The sequence below is a fragment of the Astatotilapia calliptera genome, chromosome 6 (assembly GCF_964374335.1).
Source record: "Astatotilapia calliptera chromosome 6, fAstCal68.1, whole genome shotgun sequence".
In the NCBI taxonomy this organism is placed as follows: Eukaryota; Metazoa; Chordata; class Actinopteri; order Cichliformes; family Cichlidae; genus Astatotilapia; species Astatotilapia calliptera.
In genome coordinates this window covers 32,799,215-32,810,215 of record NC_137427.1, presented here as the reverse complement: position 1 = coordinate 32,810,215, position 11,001 = coordinate 32,799,215, and the positions used below count along the sequence as shown (strand labels likewise).

The 11,001-nt window shown below is 38.2% G+C and overlaps 1 protein-coding gene across 1 annotated transcript; it reads right to left on the bottom strand.

Annotated features, from left to right (window-relative positions):
• Window positions 1-6,137: 6,137 nt before the first annotated feature.
• On the bottom strand, window positions 6,138-9,211 carry LOC145429530 (uncharacterized). Its single transcript, XM_080303170.1, has 5 exons — window positions 8,700-9,211; window positions 8,560-8,617; window positions 8,209-8,342; window positions 8,053-8,110; window positions 6,138-6,640 (listed from the first exon to the last, which is right to left on the bottom strand). The coding sequence occupies exons 1-5, from the start codon at window positions 9,071-9,073 to the stop codon at window positions 6,527-6,529; spliced, it is 738 nt and encodes a 245-aa protein (XP_080159296.1). The 5' UTR covers window positions 9,074-9,211; the 3' UTR covers window positions 6,138-6,526.
• Between the last annotated feature and the right edge of the window lie 1,790 nt (window positions 9,212-11,001).

The following is an 11,001-nucleotide window of genomic DNA, read 5'->3' as shown; positions in this document are numbered from 1 at the left end:
CCGACCCTCAGAGCCAAACTTCACCCATGAGAGCTGACATTCTCAGAAACTACACTAAAGATACTACTTGTTATGTTACTTTCATTTTACTCTGCAAAATGATCTGAAACACACTGTCGCATAATTACCATTTAACAGTGTAAACCTACAGGCTACAGCCCGACACACCAACACAAATAAAAAAACAATGAGGACACACATGATCTTTCTCTTAGCAAAGACACTTCAAATCAATCATCACAGTGACTGTACTGTCGAAACATGAACAGGTAGAAACGGAGGCTAAAGTGTGACTGCTCATCAGTTTGTTACCTGTTGAAGTACAGCAGCGGCTCACTGGGATCAGCTTTAACAATACTCTGGGTTCTTGTTAGCTTAGCATTAGCATGGTGTCAGTGAGGATGCTTGCAAAAAGTCGAAGTTGTGTTAGCAGTATGATGCAATTGTTTACGAACAGTTCCAAGATATTGGACAACTGTGATTCCCATTCCTACACACGACCTATTTCATTATATGTTCATCAAACACCTGACAGTGCTGACAGTGAGAGCAGAGCCAGATGACGCTGTTAGTCATTATTTTGTGATACAGACAAAAAGTTACCAGAACAGAAACAGCACATTTTTTAAGAGGGTGATCAGTAAATGCACACACACGGGCTTTTGGACATAGCAGAATTTTTAAACAGTTTCCTTGTGTTTTGCAGGTGTTTTTTTTTTAACACAGGTACGTCATTACCAAATATCTTTAAATTTAAAAGCTTAAGAATTTATACTTAAGCTTTGCAGTTTCAAATAAATTGTTTATTTTTACTATATTTTATATTAAAATAAAGCGAGTGTAACCCACTGACAGATCTAGAAGTTGCAGAGTCTGTGCTGTGATGGTAGAGTAATATCACTGGAGGTGAAATCACCATGGTAACAAGCTTTTCTTTATTGAGCACACAGTGGCTCGATGGTGGAGTAGAGGTCAGCTGTGTGGTCTTCACTGAAGTGCAGTCTGCTGTAGTGATGATCATCCTGCCCTGCTGACTGAGCTGAGATATTTTCATCAATGCGGTCAAGGTTCGTCTGAGGAGACGAGACAGTTATTATAAATTTATAATAAACTGCATCAAAAACTAACAGCTGGTTGTTTGTTATTGGTTACATTGTCACTTCAGTGACAGATCTTAAAATGGTAAATGGCCTGTATTTGTATAGCGCTTTTCTAGTCCCTAAGGACCCCAAAGAGCTTTACACATCCAGTCATCCACCCATTCACACACAGGTGATGGCAAGCTACATTGTAGCCACAGCTGCCCTCGGGCGCACTGACAGAGGCGAGGCTGCCGGACACTGGCGCCACCAGGCCCTCTGACCACCAACAGTAGGCAACGGGTGAAGTGTCTTGCCCAACGACCGAGACTGTCCAAGCCGGGGCTCAAACCGGCAACCTTTCGATTACAAGGCGAACTCCCAACTCTTCAGCCACGATCGCCCCAAAAAACAAACAAAGTAATTTATATTTGTCAGGTCACAAAAGAACCCAGAACAAAATCTAAAGAACTGCATATCTCACTTGTCTCAATTAAGGTCAAAGTTCACGATTCATTAATAAGAAGCAGACTGGGCAAAAATGGCATCTGTCTGGGGCTGCTTTGCTGCTTCAGGATCTGGACAACTTGCTTCAATTAATTTAATCATGGATTCTGCTCATTACTAGAAAATCCTGAAGGAGAATGTTTTGCTATTGGTTTGTGGTGTGAAACTTAAGCATACATCTAAAGCTCAGAGGAAGAGAGTTCCAGAGTCTGGGGGCCACGGTGGCTAAAGCTCTGTCTGTAAAGCTCTGTAAAGGATCTGCTAGGGACAGGTTAGAAGTTCAATAATGTAAGCTAGTGTTTGTCTGTGAAGAGCTCTAAAAGTCAGAACCAGAATCTTAAAATGGACTCTGAATTCAATAGGGAGTCAAAGCAGCTGTATTAACAACAGTATGAGAAGATTTGGTCAGAAGCCTTGTTGCAGTGTTTTGAACAACCTGCAGACGTTTCAGGGAGTTTTTGCTCAGACATATAAACAATGAATTACAGTAATCTAAACGTGGCGAAAAGAATGCATGAATAACAAGCTCCAGTTCAGTGTGTGGAATAAAAAAAACATTCAGAAGGAAAATGATCTGGTGTGGGGGGTAACACTGAAAAGAATGCTTGCTGGCGGACATATAACAAGTGTAAGCTTTTTCCAGATAAATGATCATGTGAGAAAAAAGGACAGATGAGGGGAAGTTTGTCTAACACAGCAGAATTATTTGAATGTTGTTTTGCACCTGCTGCATTATATTTGAAGTTTCTCCTTTTTGAGACTGACTGGAAGTCCTCTTCTTTCTGTTTATTGAAAGGAATGAAAAATAAAATCCGGGATTCCAGAGCAGACTTTGAATGTATAGCTTTTGGACCAAACCAGGTGTTGCTTACCTAACACACCAGCAGACAGTGAGAAGTATTGAAACCAGCAGAGCTGCAGAAACTCCTGCGTGTAGCTGCTGTTTTTAATAGAAAAAGTTACCTTCTTATTATTATTTTTTTATTTAGCCTAGTTGCTTTCTTTAAAATTTCCATATTCAAAAAGTGTTTGATTTCTGTGACTGAATTGTATTCTGTCACTGCTGAGTTTGGCTCAACAGTCAAAACGTCTGCCAGTCTTTAGCCTTTTTTGGCTAAAGAGGAGAAAATAGGATTTCAGCCATAGAGGAAAACACTGAAAAACCTTTAACTAGTATTTTGATTTATATTCAATCTGTTTTTTGTTTTGGTTTTTTTTTTTTTTTGGGGGGGGGGGGGGGGGGGGTTGGTGTTATTGTGCTGCATGAAACACTATGATATATTCTTTAATGAAAAAATAAGTACTGCACTTGTTGTTTTTTAGCAGTTCAGGACATGTCGACCAGAGGACACCATTGTAGCTCTTGATCTCAGCAACTTTTTGAATTGTTCTCTGCCTACTTCTTGTCAATTTCACAGCACAAGATGATTGAGGTGCAAATATCTGTAATAATATCATTGTCTTATGTTGAAGGTTTTCAGGAAGTTTTTTTATTTTTATTTTTTATTTATTTATTTATTTTGGTTGATTAAGTAAAAAAAATATTGGATCAGTAAATATAGTGTAAATAAACAGGCCCCACAAGGACCTAATATTACTTGTATATACTTGTATACTGTTACAGTGGTGGATGCACAAGTTTGAAATCATAAATTCAACATATATACAAATGATCCCTGTAAGTCAAAGGCTCAGGCTTCAGACTGACATATTTGGGCTATTATACATGAAAAAAAAATCATATGTATATATATATATATATATATATACATTAAAAGAATCCCCTCTCTGTGGGTGGTCTTTTATCCTTCAAGCTCAGGGTGTCTACCAGAGGGTGTCTACCAGAGGCCAACAATCATTTGTTTTCTTTTCATATATAAAATGCACTCTATTTTAAAAATATTTGATACCTGTTTTATTCCTTTTATTACCATGTGGTCTTGTGTTTGGGGTGAGGGGTGTTGGTTAGCTGTTGATTTGAACATTGACGGGGAAAGCGTGTAACAATTACGTTTTAACAGATATTTTGATTTTTTTATTCAACTTATTTTGTTCTTTTTTCCTTCATTTTTAACATACTCAGAGTGGAACAAGCATCCAGGAACATGTTGATGCCGTCAACCCCATTACACAACCCTATCTACGTGCTGCAGGGACAAAGAGGAACACCATCCGTGAGTTTCTTATTGTCCTGGACAAGCAGGTCAAACCATGCAAGTCAACCAGTTCACTTGGAGCATTTGATGATTTTTTCAAGGCTCTCTAACACTGTTTAGAGTTATTATTTTACACTTATGAAGATAACTTTGTTGAAGACCATTTAGAATAATGTGATAGGTTGGGATTCAGAGATTCTTTCATTGCTACCATATAATTTGCCTTATGAAGAATGTATTAATAACATGTTTCACAGTATCATTTATCAGTAATATTTCCTACAGGGTTTATATTGCATTGAATATGTCTGTCATCACATTGACCTTTCTATTTTTACAGGTTGAGTTCATTTTATACACAATGCATAAATGTGCTTGGTTAAGAGTTGATGTTCCATTCTAGAAGGTTTTAAGCTTCACTGGTGAGAGTGTCCAGATGATACATGCTGAGGGGAGATGAGAACATAGAAGGTTAATTGCATGCATGCTTACAATACACATATTAATCTAGTAGCAGGTCTGAGCGAAGGCCTAAGCGTATTCTGCTTCAGTTTGAGACTGGCTGCAAAGTACTCTACTTACTAATTAATGACGAGGGTCCATTATTAGCTCTCAGAGATGCTAAGACCTGAAGTTATTACCTTAAAAGGCAAGTAATGTAGAAAAGAGAAGTTATATGTCGGTGTAAGGTCATATGTACGTGATGTACCCTTGTCTGCACGAATTGAACTTTTGCCCGTCTGTCACCATGTATTTTTGAACTGTATTGACGTAGGTGTGATATTTTTTCCTATAAAACCAGAACCCAATGTATTCTTGTCAGAGCAACCCATTCCGTATGCTGACGGTTGGTTGTTCTCCTGTGATAAAAAAACTCATCGTTTGATTGCACTTTTCCGGAGTCTCCGTCGTTTGTTGTCTGGTCTAAAGTTGATCGATCTCGCAGCAAACACTACTGTTATACCCCCCTCGGAACTACCAAAAGTCTCCATACAGCTGTTATTCATACTACAAGAGTAGACAGTAAAAAAGTTTTAAAAAGGGTTTACAACTGATAATAATTCATATTAGTTGACATAAGCATAAAACAATGTGAATATGGTAAGAAATTTTTAAAAAGTTATTATTTTTCATGTTGCATTAATTGTTGTCATTTTATTCAAGAGACACTGGCTCTGTGTTGAAATTGACTCTTGTGGTGTTGCACTAACACTGCTCGTTTTTTCTGTGTAGAAGTTACTCCGTGCTGCCATGATGTACTTTCCATGATGTTTATCTGTAGTGAGCTCAAGTTCAGAGACAAACCACATAACAGTTCTTGTTCAAAGTGATATGTAAATCACCTTTTTACAGCTGCTGTTTCTGTCACTTCATAAAATTTCAAAAACATGAGTGAATGTCAAAAATAAATAGCAATTTTACAGGAAAGGTTGAAAACAGAATAGACAAAGTGTTTACTGTGAGTGTATCTGCTGAGAAACTACACACAGATTTAACAACAGCAAAATCACTTCATGATTTTATTATGGAAATTTTAACAATAACCTGCAAACACCACAGTGAGCATGATTTAAAGTGAGTTTAATAACATATTGCAATATGGAGAGAACCACTCCTGTCAAACACTAGGGTGATCTCTGAATTGTGGCCGCTGCCCTTACATGTTATATAACCCATCACAGACGCTGTTAAACAAAGAACATTCCATAGCATATCATATATCTCTATGCCATCAGCCCCATCCTTTAACCTCCTGCCTCACAGAGACAATTATGACCTTGTTTTCTGCTTGGCTGTCACCTCCCTAAGAGCAGGATGTCGGAGATCTTCAAGTATATAATGGACCTTCTGTGAAGGTGCAATAAAACTTGGGGCCCAGTTGTGATAAGATTCCACATGGATGCATACAATTGGTGTCAGGAGTGATCTGGCTATACTTAAGTGATATGATTAAATATGTTTGTAATACAACAGAAAAGAAATCTGCTTCCACAATTTCTAATGGTTCCTGTTGTTTGACTCTTTGTTGCAGTCTTAAATTCTTAGTTCATATTTTAAAGTTTAAGTTGCTATTTAGAGCGTCTGCTTTCTGTTTATCTCTGTTCTAGGAATGAGTCCTCTGTAATGTAGAGCATGTGGGTTTCAGTGTGAGTAGCTGTAGTCATGTCCCCCCACCTGTGTTTCCATCTGTTGCCTCCCCCTGTGTTGCTCTATGTTTGTTCACTGGACACTTTTGCTTTCTTGTCTCGTACATTTTGTCAAGGGATTACATTATTTGCTAATCATAACATGACTACTTTTCAAAAGAACAGATTTTTAGTGAAGAGTGACCCTCTGTCAGTATTAAGAGGTCATCGTCTATCAGCCAGAATACATATGAAACCACAGGGCTGAATTTAAACAGTAGCCACATTTATTGCAATAAATGCCCATACAGTTTCTTTGGAAAGTTATGAGAGTTGCAAAAATATATATAAAAAAACATATTATTAACAAAAGTTGATAATATGGTTTTTGATATTTCATGGTGCATTAAAAAACAGTCACTCAGCTGCACTCAAACTCAAGTTGCTGTTTTTTGTCATCTTTCAGTTGTGACATGTGTTTTAATAAAATACATTTTCTAACTGAAAAGTTCAACATTTATTTCTTCTGTAATTTATGTATGAAAACCACTGGCAGATCCACCAAATGTGGTGTCCCTGCTGTGATACTGAAATTAGCTCAGTCGCTAAACCTATCGGAGAAAAAGGCCCTTTAAATCACTATGGTAACAAAGTTACTTTAGTGAGCAGGCAGTGGGTCCATACTGGAGTAGACATCACTTGTGTGGCTCGTAGGTAGTTGCAGTCCGCTATAATGTGCTGGGAGGTTGTCATATATGGGGTCAGGGTTCACCTGAGGAGGACACACAACATACTGGGTTAAGCCCTTTCTTTCCAAGTGTAACTTAGAAAGTGTTATTCACGCCTTTATTACTTCACGTTTGGATTACTGCAATTCTCTTTTAGTAGAGGTTGGGCGTGGCACTTTGTCACGCTTGCAACTAATGCACAATGCTGCGGCACGATTTTTAAAGCAGAAGGAAATTCGACCACATCAATCCCGTTTTGGCCTCTCTACATTAGCTTCCAATTGAATCTAGGATCCATTTTAAAGTCTTTTCTTGGAAAGAAAAGTGTGAACCCACAGTTGATCTGCATAATCATGTGAGACAAGTTGTAAAAACGGGTGTGGGTCATTCTCCAGCAAGGCTTCGGGTGAAACCATTGTGAGACCTTGTGATCAAATGATGTGAGTGGGTGTTAAGGCTTCTCGGTTGGGACCTCTAAACTAGATTAGAGATCTCAATTTTGAAATGGCTTGCTAAATTTAGGAAAACATAGATATCAGATTACATTAATGTGCCACTGTACAACAGAATAGAAGCTAACATGTAGATTTGTATTTGAGTTTGTGCAGTTTGTGAGTTTGTGTGTACAGTGCAGGCCTGCAATAATGTTTGAGAAGAGAGAGCAGATGATTTTTGTTAAACAGATGTGTTCCACTATAGAGGTATTGCATGAAGTATGAGAGATATCTGTTCTTGTGACAATAAAACTCAATTAGTCTGTTAGAAAAGTTCACTACTGCCTGTCATGGAATGATTGATGACCTCTTCTCCATTATAATTTCAAATGTGTCAAAAACAGCTGGTCTCAGGTGAACAAAGGAGGAGAGTTGTCAATTGATCACCACATGGTGCTGACTCGAATCAGGTGGTGGGGATGCTTGACAGGACTATACCAAACATAAAATGAGGTTACACTGGGAACAAACTCCCACCTCTGGCAGAATCCTGACAGCAATCCCACTAACATAGTATGAAAAAGATGAGCTACAAGTGGTGCAAAGTATCTTTCAAGTCGAGATTGTGGAGCCACTACTCGCCCAAATCAAAAGGTACTAATTAGTACTAATTAGTCAGCAATAGTCTGACTAGGATACCTCCTACGTGGCTTCTTCCCACAGTGAGGATGCACTGGGGAACACCCAGGACCTGCTGGAGAGATGTGTGATGGCTAACCTGGGAATGCCAAAATGACCCACTGCTGCAAGAGCTAGCAGGGGATAGTTTGTTTACATGTCTGCCCTCTCTGTGACCCAACCCAACACAAATGGGAGAAAATAGATGTATGAATGGAGGAATTATGGATGGAAAAAAAGACAAGGACACAAGTTTAAGCACTGTTCTTGATAGATAACAAATGATTGAAGATATGAAGAAAAATAGAGGAGTTGATGTTTTACAATTGAATCCTGTCATGTACCTGCTCTTCATTGTTTGATGTTTCACTTCTTGCAAAGTCACTGGAAGTCGTCATCATTCTAATTTAAAGAAAGGAAATAATTTTCAAATCAACAAGTGATTTCAAATCACAGTTTGAATATGATGAATAAAGCAAAAAAAAAGAAGGTGTATTTACTTAGCAGACGATAACTCGATGGTTGAGTAGATGTCAGTGTTGTTTTTCAAACTGAAACGCAGCCTGACATAGTGAGGACCATCCTGCTCATCCGATTCACCTGGAACGTTTTTATTTATGAAATCAGGAAAAATCTGCATGGACAAATAACATCACATTTTATTAATGTATATCTACATACATTTATATATAGAGGTTATAATTCACATGAAGGAGAACAATACAAAGGCTAAAAATACATGCTTTTGGGTTAAGCAGGAATAGATTTATATGAAGAAAAACAAGGTGTTCAAGCGGCTTGTTTTATTTCAGCTGTTATTGCAGAATAACTTTTTGTTTCCTGTTTGGTACCTGCTGTTTGTTGCCTAATGTTTCAGCTCTTGAAGGCTGGTTAGAAATCCTCTTTTTTCTGAACAGATAGAATATATATATATAATTAAAGCCATATCAGAAGAACATATTGACCTGAATGAGATCAAAGCGTTACTCACCTAACACACCAGCAGACAGTGAGAAGTATTAAAACCAGCAGAGCTGCAGAAACTCCTGCAGCTGCTGGTGTCCATGTTCCTGTGATACTTTGGACAGTGAGAGTCTTTGGAGCAGAGCTGATATCTTTGTTGGTTTTCACAGCACAGGAGTAGCTTCCTGCATCCTCCCTGCTGACTGGGTCTAGGATCAGATGTTTGTTCTGGTTCTCTCTCGGGGTCAGAGGTCGACTGTTCAAGTACCAAATGTAGTTTGTGTTGTCAGTCAGAGGACAGCTGGTACTGCAGGTCAGTGTGACTCTCTGACCCTCTGTCACCACTGCAGAAGGACTCATCTTCACTCTCAGCTCTGAAAGTAAAAAAAAAAAATAAATCATTATTTATGCACCATTTTCATTGATTTTTAATTGTCAAACTGAAGACATTTTGGAATGGAAATGCGACCATTTATGGTTTGGAAATGTGGTTCTTGTGAATGTAGATTTATAACAACAAACAAACAAACAAACAAAATTAGCCAGAAATGTTATTGTTCAAAATTCTTCTGACCTCATTTAAAGTTGACAGTTAAGTGATGTATGCTCCTAGATGTCAAAGCGTTAAATGCTGAAATGATGAGTAATTGCTTTATAGCTCAAACAAAATAACAGTATCCAGATTGTTCAAATAAAAAAAACAAACAAACACCAAAGTGAGAAATGGAAAAGACACATGAGTGCTTCTTCTAAAAAAGTAAAACATATTTTTTCCTTCATAATAAGAACTATTTTATACAATATGAAATGCATTTTTTTCTGAAAACTTGAATGATTTCAGTTTTAACCCTCTTGAGGCAGGCGTTGCAGATTTGCAACAGTTAAAAACTAACAACCTGATTAGCCCACATAGATATGTTATGAGTTTTTTTTACTCAGAAGTACCACTGCAGGACTTGGTTGTGCATTAGCAACAAAAAGTTTAATTTGAGCCTGAGAGGGTTAAGTGCAGGACTTTTTCTTTGTAATGAGCATTTGCAGTGCAGCATTGACATGTTCACAGCATCTGAATATTTCTTCCACCTCTGCTCCTGTTCAGACATTAATGAGTAAAGTCTGCTGACTGAGGAGTTTAGATTTACCTGTGACAATCAAAAAGACTCCAGGCAGATCAGACTGTGTCCATCCTTCATGATCTCTCTTGAATCTGAATGTGTATCCTCCTGAGTCATTCTTCTTCAGGTTGTTGATGGTCAGGATGTGTTGGTTCTTCATGTTGTCCTGATACTCCACATGACCTGCAGCCTCAATCAGCTCTTCAACTTCCACTTTATCTTTTCTCCATTTTTTACTCCAATACTTAAACTCTGGCTTCATGTTATCAGGATGTGAGTATTCACTTGTGATGTTCACTGAAGATCCTTCCAGAGCACAGATTCTCCTGCTGACATAATTCACTCTCCAGCAGTTTTTATACTGAACACCTGAAATATAAATGGAAGATTTAGAGTTGTTTGATTGGTCTGTATTCCAGCGCTTGAGTTCATTATTAGTTGGCAACATAGATTTGAAACTTGCAAACTTCTGTAGATTGAAGATGTTCGTGGCCTTTAACTGTACAAGAGAATGTGCCTGTTGAAGAGTTATGAGTTGAATGATGTTGATTCTCATAATAGTTTATTTTGTTGTGATACCACATGTAGACAGTTTGATCATCAGTCAGGTTACAGCTGGTGTTACAGGTCAGTGTGACAAACACCGAGGTGAAAGAAGCTCTTTGAACATGAACCTCTGTAGAAAAGGGATAAACACACCTATTGTTACTATGTATAGATATATTCAAAGAGCTCATATAATACCTATAAATGATAGTTTTAACAAATCTGACTAGAATTGATATTAACTGGAGATGTGATTGTAGAGTGTGGAATTTTTACCTCTGGGATATGTGATGGAGTGCCGCTCATCCACTGATGTCTCATTGTGGAAAGAAGTGTTTCCATAAGTCACACTGAAGCATGTCTGTGTGATAGAATCTGGACAAAAAGACATGAGGTTAAATATTTGTACTGAGACTATTTTTACAGGGGTTTGCTGAAGGGTTTGTAGGGACTATAAACATCATGACTCACCCACAGAGACTTCAGGGGCTCTGAGATGCTCGTAGCCTTTGACAGCACAGGAGTATGTGACTGCTTCCTCACTGCTGAGCAGCTCTTGGTACCAGGGAGACCAGTCCTCATAGAGAAACTCTCTGTTCTTGTACCAGATGTAGGCTGCAGGCTTTTCAGTCAGAGGACAGCTGCTGCTGCACATCAGTGTTACTGTCT

Bases quoted from the DNA above. Each gene is read 5' to 3' on its own strand.
- LOC145429530 (XM_080303170.1), bottom strand. From the start codon at position 9,073: ATGATTTATTTTTTTTTTTTACTTTCAGAGCTGAGAGTGAAGATGAGT. The intron at 8,111-8,208 runs GTAAATACACCT...TCTTTAAATTAG, and splicing joins ATCGAGTTATCGTCTGCTAA to AATGATGACGACTTCCAGTG. The intron at 6,641-8,052 runs GTACATGACAGG...TGTCCTCCTCAG, and splicing joins CATCAAACAATGAAGAGCAG to GTGAACCCTGACCCCATATA.